This window comes from Rhynchophorus ferrugineus, unplaced genomic scaffold (genome assembly GCF_030347505.1).
Source record: "Rhynchophorus ferrugineus isolate W39M unplaced genomic scaffold, kcgeb_rfMv2 rfM1, whole genome shotgun sequence".
Taxonomy (NCBI): Eukaryota; Metazoa; Arthropoda; class Insecta; order Coleoptera; family Curculionidae; genus Rhynchophorus; species Rhynchophorus ferrugineus.
In genome coordinates this window covers 19,026,902-19,046,106 of record NW_027472580.1, presented here as the reverse complement: position 1 = coordinate 19,046,106, position 19,205 = coordinate 19,026,902, and the positions used below count along the sequence as shown (strand labels likewise).

The 19,205-nt window shown below is 30.1% G+C and overlaps 3 protein-coding genes across 6 annotated transcripts in view; 1 reads left to right on the top strand and 2 right to left on the bottom strand.

Moving 5' to 3' along the window:
* Window positions 1-11,786, top strand: part of LOC143204876 (zinc finger and BTB domain-containing protein 8A) — a 42,132-nt gene extending 30,346 nt beyond the window's left edge. The window contains exons 1-10 of one of the 4 annotated variants that reach the window (XM_076417798.1): window positions 3,918-4,176; window positions 5,819-5,998; window positions 6,055-6,231; window positions 6,299-6,476; window positions 7,392-7,575; window positions 7,677-7,824; window positions 7,882-8,095; window positions 8,185-8,238; window positions 10,461-10,573; window positions 11,298-11,786. In XM_076417798.1, the coding sequence (XP_076273913.1) occupies window positions 5,819-5,998; window positions 6,055-6,231; window positions 6,299-6,476; window positions 7,392-7,575; window positions 7,677-7,824; window positions 7,882-8,095; window positions 8,185-8,238; window positions 10,461-10,573; window positions 11,298-11,501 (1,452 nt within the window). In that variant the 5' untranslated portion in view covers window positions 3,918-4,176 and the 3' untranslated portion in view covers window positions 11,502-11,786. Of the gene's footprint in view, window positions 1-3,917; window positions 4,177-5,818; window positions 5,999-6,054; window positions 6,232-6,298; window positions 6,477-7,391; window positions 7,576-7,649; window positions 7,825-7,881; window positions 8,096-8,184; window positions 8,239-10,460; window positions 10,574-11,297 lie in introns of those variants that run through there. The other 3 variants (XM_076417768.1, XM_076417789.1, XM_076417779.1) reach the window with 3 other exon arrangements.
* A 3,010-nt stretch (window positions 11,787-14,796) lies between these two features.
* On the bottom strand, window positions 14,797-16,697 carry LOC143204908 (uncharacterized). Its single transcript, XM_076417860.1, has 4 exons — window positions 16,125-16,697; window positions 15,890-16,067; window positions 15,338-15,450; window positions 14,797-15,272 (listed from the first exon to the last, which is right to left on the bottom strand). Exons 1-4 carry the CDS (start codon window positions 16,494-16,496, stop codon window positions 15,201-15,203), a joined length of 735 nt encoding a protein of 244 aa, XP_076273975.1. The 5' UTR covers window positions 16,497-16,697; the 3' UTR covers window positions 14,797-15,200.
* A 408-nt stretch (window positions 16,698-17,105) lies between these two features.
* LOC143204886 (uncharacterized) lies at window positions 17,106-18,907 on the bottom strand. Its single transcript, XM_076417812.1, has 4 exons — window positions 18,228-18,907; window positions 18,003-18,171; window positions 17,675-17,790; window positions 17,106-17,618 (listed from the first exon to the last, which is right to left on the bottom strand). Exons 1-4 carry the CDS (start codon window positions 18,744-18,746, stop codon window positions 17,541-17,543), a joined length of 882 nt encoding a protein of 293 aa, XP_076273927.1. The 5' UTR covers window positions 18,747-18,907; the 3' UTR covers window positions 17,106-17,540.
* Between the last annotated feature and the right edge of the window lie 298 nt (window positions 18,908-19,205).

Below are 19,205 nucleotides of genomic sequence, written 5' to 3'. Positions count from 1 at the left end.
AGGTATGATTCCAGCAGTAGACAGTAATTCCACGGTAGTAATTTGCTCATTTTGTAGATTAATCTCAAATGCCACACCCGGTGAAAATCTTGCGAGACATCCAGGAATACTGCAGAGCAGTATTTCTTTTCTTCGAATGCCTTTTCAACAACCGCTGTTACTCTGTGCATTTGGTCGATTGTCGAATGGTGATTCCAAAATCCTAACTGGAAATCTGGTATTTCTATAAATGGTTTAATGCGTTTTAACAGCAGTTTCTCAGGTAATTTTAATACGCAGGTGCCAGCAAAAATTAACCTGTAAGATTCAACTTGTTCTGCCGGTTTGTCAGGTCCGGAACATGATTCAGTCTCAAAGAGGTATTGAATATCTATGTCAACATGATTATTACTTTTTATGGCAGCCCTTTTAATAACCCAGGTGAAATATCGTCAGTTCCAGGAACCTTTTTAGGATTGAGGTTATTGTCAATTTCTGTGGCAACTTCCATTGGAGAAATCGGATTTACATCTACATCGGGCTGATAAACAGGATATATATATTCAGTGTAGATTCTATATCATTCGGTTGAAATACGTTAGCTAAATGTTGTGTGAATGATTCAGCTTTTTCATCGTTGCGTCCAACCCATTCATTTAGATTATTTTTAATAGGCGGTGCTCTAATAATTGGTCTTTTAAATCTCCGAGTTGCTTTCCATAGCGAGTCATCTTTGTCCACTTCCGAGCTTAATTTACTTACTTATTTCTCGAAGGAACTCTGTTTTTTGAATAATGTTTTGGTCATAAAATTAAACTGATATGCATGTAATGGATTTTTTTATTTTTGATTGCTTTTAAACTTTTTAAAAGGATTTTTTCAGATACTTTGGATATTACTAGTAGCAATGAAATTGGTCCACAGTATTTTAATTCATTTCTTAATTTCCAGACGATATCATGATAACTTTTATTACCATTCCATTTTTCATCTCATTACCACAGTCATTTTCCAAACAACCTGGAAATGTTTTAATCGGAATACTACATTTGTTGTGATTTTTTGGTTGGTGTGGATGGTGGATTGGTTTACAAGTTGGTGAATTTAATTCAGTTAAACATTTGTTCAGTTATCAAGTCATAGATGGGTATTTTCTTTGGGATAACATCTTCATTTTAATGATAAAGTTTTATCATTTTGACGTGATGCTCGATCGTGTAAATTATAATGTTCTTTTTTAATTATTTTATTATTCCATTGTTACTAGTCGTTTCCGACTAACCTACAATTTATCTTTATGATAACTTCAATCTAGGTATATAACTAGGAGGACCCATCGCTTCTATCTCAGTCTCTGCAAACCAAAAGCTGCAATACTTCAATATTCTTATGAGAATGGAGTCTTTCCTCATGCCCCCTTGCAATTCTCTTGATTTCTTGACTGACTGTGGGTATCTGAAGGTCTCGATGTAGGTAATCAGTCCTATACTATTTGGGAGCGCCCACAATACTTCTCAGGACTTTGTTCTGAAAAATTTGTATTTTATTTATATTACTCCTTGCAGAACATCCCCATAAGTGAACTCCGTATGTCCATATAGGTTTCAGTATTTGCTTATATAATAGTACATTATTATGTACTGATAATTGTGATTTTCTTCCAATTAGCCAGTACATTTTCCTATATTTCAATTCCAGTTCTTTTCTTTTCTTCTTTATATGTTCCTTCCAGCGAAATTTTGCATCAAGATTCATTCCGAGATATTTAGCGTTGTTGCTATATGGAATGATAGTATTGTTTAATATGATTGGTGCTTGTACGGTCTGTTTGTAGGTGAACTGCACCTGCACAGATTTACTTTCATTAATTTTTATTTTCCAAGCTTGTGTCCAATTATTTATATTGTCACTTGCCTGTTGTAATTTTCGTAATACAGCTATAATCGCAGTATCATCAGCAAATGTAGATATCGTAATATTTTCCCTTTGTGATATATCACAAGTGTAGAATAGATAAAGCATTGGTCCCAGTACACTTCCTTGTGGTACACCTGCTTTAGCTTGTTTTATTGTAGAGTAAGCTTCTTCTTGTTTGACTCTAAACATTCTGGTTGTAATGTACAATTTTAATAGTTCGGTATTTTGTTTTGGTAACATTTCCTGTAGTTTATGAACAAGGCCTTCATGCCAAACCTTATCGAAGACTTGTGCTACATCTAAGAATATATCTGAGCATACTTTTTTACTTTAGTACGCTTTTTCAATAACATCTGTTATTCTGTGGACCTGGTCAATTGTTGAATGCTTGTTAATAATCCCAAACTGGTATGTTAGTATTAGGTTTTTTCACTCTATGATAAATTATATTGGTGATATGGCATTCATGATTTAACAAAAAGCCGCAGGATATACAGACGTCACCAAAACAACATGGCTACCTTTGAAAAATACTATAATTAAAGGTAAAAACTCATTTTTACTCACAAACTCAAAAAATCATTCGAGATTTTATTATTACCAAAAATAGAAAATGTTATTACCGTACAATATTAAATACAACAACAGTAAATACACTTACACACTTTACACTTCTTCCAACATTCATAGAAAAATAATAGTCAATTTAAAAAATAAAACAAATAACCTAAAAGGGCAAAACCAAGATTTGTTTACGTTAAAAAAACCTTTATTGTAAAAAAATAAAAGAATACCAATAAACAGTTGATAAAAATCGATATTCAATTCAAGGATAATTTACTCTAACTGACACTATGCTAGAATATCAATGAGAAGATGGAGATGATGTCTTTCATGTTCTTCAAATGTTGGGAATATATATATAATACATATTCGAGAAATGTTTTATATGCAAGCGGCGAACAAAGACTACCACAATCCCAATGTGAATAAATAAATGCAGAGAAATGATGATGTTATGAATTACAATAACAATATTATTATTTTTAATATTTTGAAATAAAAATTTTAATTTTAAACAATTTTTGTGGTTCAGACATACGTGTCAAAAAATCTAAAATTATATAATTATTAATTTATTCAATCATATAAGAAAGTAATTCCGAATAATCGTCAATGTCATCTGTCAATTAATTAACAATTATTAGTTTGTATATTAGATCTCTTATTTATTTTAAATACCAAATTAAGGACGTTATAAAAACCGACAGTAACAATTTTAATTAAAATAATATTAATTTTATCTTGATTTCTACACACAAATAGCTGAATCAATGAATAATTAACTAACTACATTAAAATTTCAATATTTTTATAAAGTTATTATTTTTAAAACTTTGATATTTATCTGCTCCTTTGACAAATGACAAATATTACTTGTCAATATATATAAACTCTAATTTTCCTGCCTTATATTTCAAAATATTGTTTCCTAATTTTTTTTAAATTGTAGATAATTTATAAAAATAATTCTATTATTTTTATTGTTCCTTTAACATTCTAATAATTCAGGTAAATATTAATTTTCCTAAATAAGATTTTTAGTCAAACTAGAACGTTTTATGTTATTTGATTTGTATGTATTATTTCAGTATAATTGTAATATTGTTTCAATATAAGTGTTCATGTACATGTAAAATTAAGCTAGTATATTTTAAACTATATTAATTAATTAATTTTAGTGCTCTGTTAATAATTATACTAGCAGGTTCCTTATAATTTCAACACAATACAGTACAATACAGTACAATACAAATTATTTTAACAACATTATCCAAAGCCAAGAAAGAAATTCTCACAATATAAAATAATATACTCCCATCAGCAAATAATAAAAATAACAAAACTGTTACAGAATTTTAACAGTTACCTCCTACGCAGGTCCCCCCGTCGTCCCACCAGACGCTGTTCGAGCTCGTGTCGCGGCCCCCCCTCTTCTGGCAGCCGAGAGAGGGGTCCCCACGCCCTCCTCGGTACCCGCCGCTCACTCGTCGACGCCACGTCCCACCCGAATTAATTCCAGAGGGTATTTTGTGTGGATATCAGGAGGGGGCAACCAGTGAATCGATCGTGACTTGTTCCGTAAGGTCCCCCTCGCTTAGGCCCACAAGGGTGTGCAGTGTTCGAACGCGTGTACTAACGCGAAGGCTGGGCGTCCCACCTTTCACATTTTACGCCATTTATTGCAGGAAATATATTTAAAACGGTCCGACAGTCAAGGTATGTTTTTTTTAATAAACTGTGTTGGTGATTCTAGTTTAGATTCAACGTTTACAATGTCAACAGCCGCGTTTTGATAATATTCGACCGAAATATAATATTTTTAAGTCAGCATGTGCTTTCGTTTGTGACTACATAAAATATATTATTATGGTAGCTGCAAGGTTAAATATAATTACTTATAGTTTCTAGGCATATCGTTTTTTATGCGTATAGACGCATTGTTTGAAGAGATTTATTTGAACTAGGAAGCAAAAACTGTTATGTTATATATGAAATAAGAGCAATATTTTAATTCATTAACCGATTTTTGTTATAAAATGTGCTTGATTATTGCAAACTAGTGCAAATATTACAAATTGCTAATTAAAATTGATGTATAAAAAACGAATAATCAATAAATTAATTAAATATATAGTAATTCTGTAAAAAAAATCTATTCCAAACTAAAACGTATTGTTTTTTTTAATGATATGCATTCGCTTGATATTTATTATCGCAAATTATATTTGCATGGAGCTAACAACGACTATACGTTTTAAAAAATAAAATTCTTTTATGAATATTTAAAACTTGGTTAATAACGAAACGTTATTATGTTATTGGTTATAACTATTTAAGGAATTTTATTGTTGCCTACAATGGCGTTTTAACCTAGAAAATAAACTTTGTATTTTTTATGAAAATTATAATAGAGTAATTAATTCCTAAAATATGCTGATATGCCTAGACTTGACAACATGTTTTAAATAGCATTTTAAATGTAAATATTTGAATGGACTTTATTTGTTCACAATTTGGTGTAATAAATTGCAACAAAATTTAATTAGTACTTTTCCATAGTGATTAGATTTGATATTAAAAAATATAATTCACGTTGTCAGTAATAACAGTTTCAATTGTTTTATTTTTGACATTTAATTTCATTTACCTTTGAATTAAAAACATAGAGGATATATTACTCTATCTTGCACAAATAACCTGGAGATATTTTCTAAAAACTAAAGAAAATTTCAATGATCTTTTCGTTTACGTATTCTTTTAGTTTCTTTCTTACATTTTCTTTTAGTATACGGCTTCTACGACCGTTGTTATCTTTTGTGTTGTTTTCCATGTACAGGAACAGTCAGAAGTAGGTGGAAGAGAGCGGGAACTAGTCTGAGGAGTAGGATGGATGTTGGTATTCGTACTGTAATTCCCTAATTTTTACTTTAAAACTGTTTTTTTTATATAAACGAGAGGATACCTTGTTTTGATTAAATATTTTTCTCCTGTAAACCAGTTTTCTTCCGGAATGTCGCTATAAAAATCCAAATTTATTGTTTTATCAGTTTAGAGATAATTCTCCAATAAAAATTCTGCTGAATCTATGATGAAACACTGATCTTATTCGAATAGTTTTATTTCATATTACCGAACGCGGCTATTACACAGATGTTTCTAAAAACCAAAAATGCAGCCTAAATATCGCCGATAATCGATGGAAATATAATAGACGAGCGTAATGACGTCATAGCTTAAATAAACACAAAAACTACTGATATTGTATACAATACATGAATACTTAATAATAGATTTTATATAATATTTATTTTATTATTCATAATATAATATTTATTTATAATATCATTTTATAATTCAGATGAAATCCCCTGTGAAATCTGTTAGACTTCTTCAAGAAAAGTACCAAGAAAATGTAGACATAATGCTTAAGAAACTGCTTAATGATGAAACTCTGAGCGATGTCACTATTCACTGTAAAGATGGTTCAGTAAGAGCTCATAAAATCATATTGGCCTCATGCAGCACTTACTTCAATAAGGTAATTATACAATGTGCATCTATTACTGTCAACGCTCTCATTGTTTTTCTTTTCAGATATTCTCTGATCACCCCGACCCAAAAATTGCATATATACTGCACGACGTGACAGTCGATCAAATGAAATGTTTTCTTGAACTCATTTACTGTGGAGCTACTGACATTTCATCAGATATGATATCGAAACTGTGCCAAGTTGCTGAAGATTTTGGGGTAACGAGTATTTTGGATGAGGTAGGGGCATTTATAAAAAATATTGACAAAAATAATACGTTGACATTATGATATTGGTATTTTTTAGAATGATAAGTCTTTGAGCGTATCTGGACGAGACACCAGATTTAGAGGCCAAAAGAGGGTTGCCGTTGATTTTAAAGAAGATGATATTGACGCAAATACACACTCTACCAATGGAAAAGAGCTAAACGCATCGAATGAAAGAAGGATTAGTACATGTTCTGATAAATCGAAAAAGTCGGGTACTTATTTTGAAACTGATTGTTAAATGTTGCAATTAATTCGTAGCGTTTTACAAAAGATTACCTAGTTTTTATATAACGTGACCATTTATTCTTCTCATTTACTACATTTTATTATAACTAAAGTAGTTATATCTGTATACCTATTTAATGGCATTCCACAGCTAGGCTGTAATTTCTTCTTAACAAAACAAATAAATTTCAGAATATCGGGTCTATTTTTCTAGTAGAAATGAAGTTGACTAGATGATTGGTTAATTTTTTAATATCGAATGTCTTTCAAAAATGCAATACTCAATTGTGATTTTTAACTTGTCCATACGTTATTCACCAATCAAAAAACTTCGAGCAGGTACTTTATTCCAGTAGGTTACAAAAAGTACATGTAAAATGCAGCTGCTGCAGCTTTTACGTTATGTGAGCCAACAGCAGTGCGTGTTTCTTGAATATTATCAATAAACGATGAACTGTGGGAGGAAGTAAAAGAGAATTCCTTTTAAGTGCCAAATTATCTCGCGAATCAATTTCTTTCACAGGCTCTATTGTAACTCGGTCAGTTTTAGAAATGTAGAAAAATGAATGAATATTCACAATTGTACATTCACAATCAACAGTGCAATGAGAATTCCTATCGTGCAACTACCACTTGTTCCAATAAATGGTCTGTCAGGACTGGAACTTCTTATAAAGTTTCTAAAAAGTGTGTCAATTTATTGATATGGAAGGGGCGAACTTTTCCAAATCGTATTCGCCTTCTGTAGAAAAGTTAAGAAAAAATAACTAGGGACTGACAATATTTTAAATAATAATATTTATCCAACTTCATTTTAAATCTACTTTTTATATTGAAAAGAAAACACTACGAATAAATTCCAATACCTAATAGAAACCATATAATGAACTGTTTATTTTTAGATAGTCCTCCACATACATCTGATACACCATCTAACACTGACATCACACCACCCACAACAGATGAATCTGAGACGACCGGATTAATTTCTGCCCCTGTAATGTCAAACATGTCCGCCGCCGCCAGAAGAAGCTACAATTGGTCTTTAAAACAGAGAAAATACAAATGCTCCCTATGCACATCAAGGTAAGACACCAAAAAATCATTTATTAATTTGCCAGATCTGATCATATTAGATCTGTATTTCTGAATTCTTTAAGTTTCAAAAGAGCTTCTCATTTAACAAGACATCAACTGGTGCATACTGGAGAACGGCCATTTTCTTGTTCGCAATGCGATAAAGCTTTCTCCAGGCACGATAAACTGAAACACCACATTAAGAAGACTCACGAAGCATCTCAGTATGATGACCTAATGGGCACTGATAGTTTATACGTAAGAAATATTACAAAGAAAAATATGTTTTATTAATTCTATTTTAACACTCGATAGACTATCGGGCACGTGGAAATATTAAATCCGAATTCGGAAATATTAGAAGAACCTCCTCCAGTAAGACGTGAGGATCTGATGCCAATGGTTAATAAAAGCTTATCACTAAATGAGAATACCAGCTCTACCCATAAGTCGACCACAAAATTAAATATCGTCTCCAATTTACCTCCGCAAAAAAAAGGTCGCGGAAGGCCTAGAAAATATCCACCAAGTATGTTATTAGTACATTTATATCACTTTTTTATTTTTATTTTTTTAATTTAATTTGAAGTATTGGAATAACTTTTACATTTCTTACAGCACCAAGACCACTAATCAAAAGACCTAGAGGACGTCCACGTTTAAATCCAATCGGTAAATATTAAATTATATCTTATCCCATTAATATATCAACAAGAGTATGTACAGAGGCAAGACTAAAACTTAAAAATTTCCAATATGAATTACGAAACTTGTCATGTTCCATAAGCTAAGGATAGATATCAGATCGAAGAAAAATATGACAGGATGGCATGGAGTAGAATCAACAAGCAAAATAAAAATCATATGTAGAATGATCCACTCTAGAGCACTTCCTTTGGAAGTGGCGCATTGCCACTTCCAAAGGATCACAAATCACCCTTTAGATGATTATCTTCCTTTTATTATTTAATTTGAGAAAACCCGCTTACTCCGTCATGTCTCACAAGTAGGATTTACATTAATTATAAGAATAAGGATATAAAGATACATTAATAATAAGAATATATAACTTCTTAACTTCAACAACGACAATGAGTTGTAATAATTATTTCTATGGACATTAACACAACTATGAATTGATAAATTAACAGTTGAAAAACGTTTGCATAACTTAGAAATGATCTGATATCAAAAGTAACTGAAAATGGTTTTTAAGATGCATTGTAACTAAAAATGAAAATTAGCGATCCACGGACACACATTTATGTCTTACTTTTGATAAAATCAACGAAGGAATAATTCTACCACGCGTTGCAAAAGTTCATTCATTCTTCAGATTATTCTTCCGTATATCACTTATTCAGATTAGATTAGACAATAAACGCGCATTTTTAATTATAATACTTGCTTGTATTCACAATAGCAGGTATATTTTTTAGCCAAGAGTTTTTGCAGTTCAATCCCAAGACACTTTATTGTTGTCTCATAAAACAATTACATTATTCATATTTTTTAGTTTATGAGTAAATTGATTGTGTCTAAATCCTATATCCACTGATTTACAGTCATTAATTTATATTTTCTTTTCGTGCTGTAATCTTTGCTATTGTCTCCAACATCAGCAGTTCCATTATCAAATGTAACCTTGATAACATTTTCTATATGCAGAGTAGGTAAATATTTAATTGGCCATAGTAATCTGCCTTGCAGTACACCTGCTACACTTTTAATTCCTTTCATTGATTGATTTTTTCTCCTTTGACTCTAAACATCTCGACAAAGATGTGAAAGTTTAAGGGCTCAGTGATGTATTGTTTAAGGGTTCAGATTGTGAATAATTTTATCATGCTAAGCTTGAGAGGTTTTGGCTACGACCAAAAATTAAAACTGAGTAGACATTTCTCTTCTTAATATTTTTCAGTGACGTCTCTGATTTTATATATCTGATCAAGTATTGAATGTTTACTCATAAAATCAAACTCATGTACAAATACTGTAAATAGTTATAAAACATATTTTAATTAACAATTTTTCTCAATAATTATAATAAGCGAAAACAATAATAACTTCTAAGATTTTATTTTCTTTCAATTTATAAAAAATTTAAATAGAGGACAGCCTACAATTTTTTTATCTATAACTCAAATAATAGACAATCAAGTACATAATTATCTAATTCAAAATATAGAAAAGAAATATAATTATAGTGTAAGGAAAAATAAGATATATAAATATGTATTAACGGTACAAATATGGACACCACCACTTAGGTTTTTTTTTAAACGTCGTACGATAACCTTAAAGTATTAGGGATTTTCTTTTATTATCTTTGTAATCAACAGAGTTATTTCAAAAGCTTGTAATGACAAAAAACATAGTGGAAGACTGAAAGAAAGGCGAGCAACTGAAAGTTCGAACTAAGTCATTGTGATAGATCTACATATACATTTATATTGTTATATGTGAATGTACTTAAATGCCGTGAAAATGATTAACGGAAACTTCTATCCCATATGCCGTATTCGCCAAACTTTAGTCCTACTGACTAACGCTTATTTCAGAATGACTCAGAAAGCCGATCCTAGCCATTTCGCTTCATAGCTAAAGCTAACATAAATTCTTAGATCACTTTCAAATAATAATGTATGTACAAGAAAGAAATAAACTTTAATCATCTCTGTAAGGGTGCATTGCTTTCAAAAGTCATATTATTTTATCGATGTTGGATGGATGGAAAAAAAATTATGTTCTCAGCTAGGCAATAATTAGTCTAACATTTATTTACTTAATATACTTACACAGTTGGTTAACACAAAAGGGAATGCCCCCAACTTTTATAATTATATAAGTGTTCCTTATTGTCCCCTCATATTAAATATTTATTTTTGTTACAGTATCGCCAAATAAAGATGACAGATCCGCTTCCACAAAACCAACAGAAAATTACGACATAACAAACATGCCTTTTGGAGACTTGGAATATTTGACAAAATCTGAGAATGAACAGGTAATTAATTTATATTATATATTTTATCTTTTATTTTGCACAAGATAAAACAAAAAAAATGAGAATTGGCAATACTGGTCGAAAACAGAAGAATGGAAAAATGAAAATTACATTGATTGCAAGAATTAAAAAAAGGAGACATATTTAAATATCTTGGAATTATGGTATTAGGATATTGAGATGGAAAGATAGATAGAAGATAAAATGAAAACAGAAAACACAGCCTTCTACAATAAATACATCTCAAAATGGACTAGAATAAAATATTAATACCACATGGTAACATATTCATAAGATTGATAATGATGTATGATGAAATAACGATGTTAGTGGAGACATAAAATAAAGAAATTACAAAAAATTACAGGAATAACGAAATAACCCAGAACAAAAACAGAATAAGGATTATAAAATAGAGATAAACAGAAAGAGATAAAAGCAACAAAGTGTATAATGGTTGGCACATGTGATGATCAGTGAAATATTGGAAATATAGTAACATGGTACTGATTTATTAGGTGAAACTAGATTCATTGGATATAGACATATGAAATTAAATAAAATATTTCCTCCAAATCAATATGCCAACAAGGTCATAGTTATCTAGACAGAGTGTTAAACTATTTATTAATTTATTCTGCATCACTAACTAGACTTATTTTCAACAAATGTAACTTGACCCATGTATAATTTTGTCTTTTAATTATGTATAATTATATTTTAGTCTGATACATCATCAAATTTAATACAAGGGGATGTAATCGAACCATTAGTGGAAATAAAACTCGAGCAAAGTGACCAGAATATTAAAGAGGGACAGAGCGCTGGGTCTTTTTTTGAAAATATTGGTCTCTTAGAAGCTAGCACTGTAGGAAAGATTGGCGAGTGTACGATATCAGTTGCTAGCCCAATGGATTCTTCTGACTGATGAAATCGATTTATGGTAATAATTTTTTTTCATTTAAATAGAGCACTAGTTTTATCTAAAATTACTCTGTGAGTTATTTTGTAAATATATCTTCCATTCTTGGGGAGTGTTAGAATAGGAATCATTAATTTAAAGTAATTTATTATGTTTTTTTTATATATGCTACTTTGATCATTCGATGATTTCATATAACAGATAAAATATATATTATAGCTGTTAATTGTTGTTATTTTTATATTGATTAGAAATTTTATATTATATTTTTAAATATAAATATTTTCAAAATTTGTTTTTTATTTACCCCAAAGTTTTGTAGCAAGAAAAGAAAATTAAACCTGTACTCCTTTCAGCAAAATATATAACAGGTCAATTGAAAAGTCCCCGGCCTGACACATAGATGGCGCTACTAGAATTAAATCCATATGTTTATTAGTTTGTGAATTATAGTATTTTGAATGAAGCAACATTTGTGATTGATTGTGAAAAAATGGATAAAAAGGAATTTAGCGTGTTGATAAAAATGTTGCTTTTTGAAAGGAAAAAACACAGTTGAAGCAAAAACTTGGCTTGATGCCGACTTTCAGGACACTGCCCCAGGAAAATCAACCATCAAGGATTGGTATGCTAAGTTTAAACGTAGTGAAAGGAGCACCGAAGACAGTGAACGCCCAAAAGAGGTTGTTGCCGACGAAAAAATCCACATGATGATTTTGAATGACTGTAAATTGAAACTGAATGAAATAGCACACACTCTAAAGTTATCACGAATATTTGGGTACGAGAAAGCTCTGTGCAAAGTGGGTACCGCGCGAGCTCACTTTTGACCAAAAACAACGACAAATTGATGATTCGTAGCAGTGTTTGAAGATAAGCGTAATAAACCCGAGTTTTTGCGTCGATATGTGACAATGGATGAAACATGGCTCCATCATTTCACTTCTAAGTGCAATCGACAGTCATCCAAGTGGACTGCACACGATGAAACCGCTCCAAAGCGTGGGAAAACGCAACAATCGGCTGGCAAGGTTATGGCGTCTGTATTTTCGGATGCGCATGGAATCATTTTCATTGACTACCTCAACAGCGACTATCACATAGCGTTATTGGACCGTTTGAAGGACGAAATCGCCGAAAAACGGCCGCATTTGAAGAAAAAGGAACTGCTGCTTCACCAAGACCGTGTCAAAAACCCATTTATTGGGCTTCGAATTGCTTCCTCATCCACCGTTTTCTCCAGATCTGGTCCACAGCGACTATTTCTATTCTCAGATCTCAAACGAATGCTCGCTGAGAAGAAATTTTCGTCGAATGAAGAGGTGATCGCCGAAACTGAGGCCTATTTTGAAGCAAAGGACAAATCGTACTACAAAATGGTATCGAAAAGTTGAAAGGTCGCTATAATCAGTGTATCACCCTTGAAGGGAATTTTGTTGAATAAAAAAAACTAATTTTGTCAAAAAATTTATTTTACTGGTGTGTTATGTCAATTGACCTGTTATCTCGTTGATTGCCATATCTATATTCCAGGTTTTCTGACTGACTACCAGGACACACAATATATGAAAGTGAGAACAGGCCTATTTTTGGATTTGGTTCCTTTTGTTCCGAAATATGCATTCCATATTTTTCATGTATGCATAGAAGATAATGAGAGAGTAGACACCGCATCCAATATTATATACATCATATAATATGGACCTCTATCCGATTGTTACAACTAAAATAAATATTCGTCTTCAACTGGAATGGGAATGGCTGAAGGACGATAATACATTGTGGCAAGATTTGCTTCTTTAACATTGTCTGCTAACAAATATGGACAGGCCCTGTTAAATAGGTCAATGATCGGAATCGTATTTGTGTAATCATTGTGAATTAGTAAATACAGTCCAACACGTTGCTTCATGTGAAGCTCTATGTCCTATTTGAGATAGACAGAACATACACAGAAATTTCTAAGCTTCCTTTACTACAAACCACATCAATTTCACTTACAATATTCTATTTAAACCAAATTTTCTCATATTTTATTTTATTTTAGAGAAACCAGAATATTTTTATTATTATTATTTTATATCTGCTTTTATATTACAATTTTTATATTGTCCACTGTGTTATATATTTTACACTTAATTTTAAATTTATATTTATTTATATTTTATCTTATTTTATATACTGATTGATAATTGTTTTATTTACACATTTTGTATTAAATTTATTCTGTTTTATTTTTGTTCACTAAACTAATTTAAAATATACATCAGGGACTTAATTAAATACTAAATTCGGTTGACGTAACTAAATAACACAAAAGTGTTAAACTGACCATTGAAATTGAACCTTAATATTAATTTAATTAAGTTTGCTATTTATTATATTTTATCAGATATATGGCTTTTGCTTATTTTTTCAATTTTTTCTTTGAGCTTAACATTATATTTAAAATATAAATATTTTCAGTCTTCTATAGTTTTTTCTTAACCACCTTGTTTCACTTTAACCAGCTACTTTAGTAGTCTTGAAAGAGTATGACGTAACATTTCGAAACACTACTATCTACGTGAGTTGCATTATAGTAGCAGAATTTACGACGGCATCTGATAATCAACAGATTCACAGCAGATACAAATTTCAACATTCATTCTTCAAAATTTATTCTAAAGCGTCAAAATAAAATCCAAAGCGAAAACTTAAAAAAATTAGAGTGAATCAAATCTGAGTGTTGATCCATTACAATCTATAAGTATGTTAGAACATTTGAACACATACTTCCTTTGACCATAAAAAAACTTGTGGGATAATGAATCCAAATAGTAGTGTGTAGACTAAATAGCAAACAGAAAAAATATATAGTCGTCAATTAAATAGTATAGTATTTCCTCTAAGTCAGTTTAGTTTGTGAAACTAGATTGAGCAGTGATAGGGAAAAGTAATTATAAAAGTTATTAATTAATCCCGACTTATTCTATCACGATAGAGTCCCAACTGAAAAATTGATCCTGGAACATGAAGATGAAGGTATTAAAAAAAACAGTGAATAATAAAGTATTTAGCAACTTATAACCATTTGATTCAATTAAATTAAATCACATAACAGAGAAATCATAACTCACTTAGTTTTAAATTTTATTAAGGATTAAACTTTTCAACCATCTACTCCAGCTTAATTTGATTCTATAATAGAACACTTCTTAGAACAAAATATAGCAAATGAATCTTACCAATATAGTGGAAATGTTCATTTTTATTTAGAGGAATTGAGGGAGAGGTTAATTTAAAAAAAACACTCCAAACATTTCTACTTAAAAATATAACGATATATTAACTTTAGTTCATAATCAATCCACCAAATATTTGTTTGGAGACCCTCAATATGTATTCAAAAACATATTGAATAAAACAAAAATCAAAAAAGGTTATTACATGAGTTGAAATGCAATAAAATAACATGACAACAATTAGCCACAAAAAACAAGAAAACCTAAATGATAAGTCTCTCTATCATAGTAACTAGACATTATCCTTTTCATAGTCATTTGTTCTAATTGATGGCACATGATCTGTCTGAGTACTACTCTTTATCAAACATTACAAGCTATTAAGTTATCAACGGAGGTCATATAGTAATCAAGCTTTCATAATGTGTTGAATGTAATAAATATTATCAAAAAAGATCAGGCATAACTGTGTCTTCATATTCTAGTCACTCTGTTCAATTTTAATCTCAACTAATGGCTCTATAACATCTCCATGCATTACACTTACATTGCCCTAGAAAATAATACAAAAATCAAAATTATATACAAATATGAACGAAATGATTTAAAAACTGTTACCTGTTCATTATCTGTTTTAGTCAGATATTCTAAGTCCCCAAAAGGCATATTTGTAATGTTATAATTTTCTGTTGATTGCATGGAAGTCGATTTTTCATCTGCATTTAGAGATGCTGTAAAGAATGAGCTTTTCAAGTTTCAATGACAAAACAATGATCTTCTATCCAAATACTAATGATAATTCTTCTTTGGTTTGCTCACCAATCCATTCAAAATGTTGAAAACAAAAGAATAAAATTAAATAGAGTGATTTGGAAAATTCCTACTTTGATCTGCATGTTCTTATGTGTTATAAAATGTGTATCAGCCACAATATGCAAAGCATCTCTATTTCTGATTTTTATTGAAATTACATTTTAAATGACAGCCTAATATTTTACTAAAATTATGTTAATTGAAAAGGATTTTTTATTTTGTTCCATCAATGAATACATCTCTTAGCTAACAATTTTTCAGTTAGATACACTTCAATTAAATTGAGATGTTAACTTGTATATGAATAATAAATAGATCGTATAATATTAATATGATAATATATAATGTAATATTTACCCATTGGACTTAAATTTTGACATTTTCTAGGTCTCTTGATTAATGGTTTTTGGGAGTTTCCACTTTCATCTAATGGCAATCGTTTATAATTCTTGGGTATGAGATCTTCACGTCTCACTGGTAGAGGTTCCTCTAATAAATCTGAATTTTGATTTAATATTTCTACCTGTCCAATATTCTATCCAACATAAAAACAGAATTATTATAACAGTCTTTTTACTTTAATATACCTTACATATAAACTTTCATCTTCAGACTGAGCCAATCTGTGGTTCTTCTTAATATGATGCTTTAGATTACCATGTCGTGAAAAAGCTTTATGGCAATGTGGGCACAAAAATGGTCGCTCTCCATTATGAACCCGTTCCTTTGTTTTTAATTCAGTAGCTACCTTGTTATTTTCTTCATGCTGTTTCGGTTCATCAGCCGTATTGAAATCACCTCCCCTAAATCTTTGAAACCAATGCTCACACGTTTCTATCGTCGGAGCATGTTCACTATAAGTTTCCAATAGCATACGATGACTTTCATCAACACTTTTCTTTGAATTAAAGAGTAAAAGTAAAACTTCCTGAAAATGGCGTTTTGTTGGTATATAACTGGACATCTTCGATATCAGAAAAATTAAGTTATTTAATTGTTTACGCTAATGCATTATAATAAAACTTTGTAATAAAGATTATTATTATATGGATTAATAAACGAATCTTTCTATGTAAACGCCATGCTTTGATAGTTTTGTTTTGAATAATAATGACATTTATGACATTACGTCAATATTGCCGTATACTAAACACAGAGAAACTTTATGAATGTAAGCCATGTAATTTTCTATAATATAAACCGCAAAACACAGAACAATGTCAATTCTCAATATTTTGTGATATAAACCATAGAGCGAATATAAAATTAATCCGTCAATATAAGTTATACAACAATAAGGCTATATGGATATAAATGTAAATCTATATACCCTAAAGTTCTAAAATAAATAACACCAATTAAATAGAAAATTAAATAAATTTTTACCAGAAAAATTAATTAAATTAATGATTTTAATTAGGAATATACAGATTTTGTAGTATTTACTTTTTTTTTAACTATACTGAAAGCATATTATTTTATATACTTTATTCAAATTAATTATACCAATAACAATTAAAATAAAGCCAGAAATTTTTCATTCTATCTTAGGGAACGGTTAATAAATGAGTAGCTTTCAGAAAAGAAATGTGTATTTGAAATTGTACTGTAATATAAACTTTTGTAATTTCCTATTAATGTGTTATAAAAGTTAAACAATTTTAACATTTATATTAATGATTTATATTTAAGTGTTAAAATTTAAAGATATTTTTAAAAATTGAGTTAACCATTCAGAATAAAAAAATGGTGCTTCATAAACAGAAACATATTATGTGAATAATTTCCATAATGTACTGATCTATAAAAAACCTAAACACATTAAAACTGGTTCTGTCTTGTCTGTTATTAAATAGACTCTACTCCTTCCATTATCATTTGTTCTGAGCAATTTGACTAATCATTACTATTTATCAATACATCAGATTGTTGGTTGATATCACCAACCTTTCAAATTGAACAAATTTCTTCAAAAGAGAATATTCTGCATTATATTTTCTCTGATATTTTAGTCGTTTTTTTCAATTTTTATTTCTACTAGAGGCTCTATAACATCTCCATGAACTAAATTTGATAATGTATCACACTAAAAAATAATTATGTATAAGGCCCGAAAAAAATCAATTAGTGTAAAAAAATTACCTGTTCATTCTCAGATTTAGTCAGATATTCGAAGTCGCCAAAAGGCATATTTGTAATGTTATAATTCTCTATCAGCTGTGTGGAAGAAACAGATTTTTGATCTTTATCTGGTAATACTGTAAACAAAACTTAAGATGAAGAAGACTAAAGAGCTTTTACATTTAAAATTATAATAAAATAATAAATAATAGTAATAATAATAAAATTATAAATATTGCATTAACCACTTTGCAAGTGGATAAGATTTAAATAGATTAAGATGTAAACTTAACATGTACAGTAGCAATTAAGAACTAAAATGTTGTATTACATATAATTTAATATTTACCTATTCCACTTGAACATTTTCCAGTTTTGCTGTTTAATTGTTTCAAGGGGCATTTAGTTTCATCCTGTGCCTGATTATCAACTGTAGGTACAAGATCCTCACGTCTCACTGGTAGAGGATCCTCTAATAAATCCAAATTTGGATTTGACATTTTTACTTGCCCAATACTCTATCCAATATAAAAACTGATTTATTATAATTATAATTTTACTCAATACAACTTACATATAAACTGTCATCATCAGATTGAACTGTTTCATGGGTCTTCTTAATATGCTGTTTCAAGTTACCATGACGTGAAAAAGCTTTCTCACAATGTGGGCATAGAAACGGCCGGTCTCCATTATGAACTGATGTTTTTGCCACACGAGAGGGAATGCGTTTAAGGTCAGAGTTGTCTTTTAAAATTGATTGTATGGATCCGAATGATAATTTGGTGATGTTTACGAGGTCTCTGATTGTGACCTGAGGATTTTTTACCACCAAATCTTTGATCTGCTTGACGTGTTGTTCATCAGTAGATGTTGAAGGCCGGCCAGGACGTTTATCGTCCTCTACACGTTCTCTGCCTTCTTTAAACAACCTATACCAATCAAAAACTCTTGCTCTAGATAAGGCATCATCACCAAATGACTGTTTTACAAATGTGTATGTTCGGGAAGCCGAAAAACCCTTTTTGAAACAAAATTTAATGCAATTTCTTTGCTGAAGTTTTTCACTCATATTATAAATAGAAAAATGCATATATACAAAAACGCATAATTTCGTAGGTATATGAAGAAATTCGTTATTTTATATCTTTTTAACTATTGACAAAACATATATCCATATATATGAAATATAAACAATGTATTATTGACACATAATATTGACACTACATCATCGTATTAAAATTTGACACCGATGGCAGTCATAGAAAAAGTGGTGGCAGTTAATGAGTCCTGGCAATATAGTGAATAATACGATTTTGAAATGCCCGGTCGATTTAAATTAACGTTACTAATTTTTTAACGCAGTAGCAAAACGAAATAATAGTTATTGTATTTAATTATTTGAATATTGATATTTTTAATATAATAAAATGACTGCTAAAATTGATTTTTCAATACAACTAAAATAAATGTAACAGTTATACAAAGTATCAGAGTTTTTCTATGCTGGCAAAATAAAAATTATTAAATAACTATTAACTATTTCAGCTAA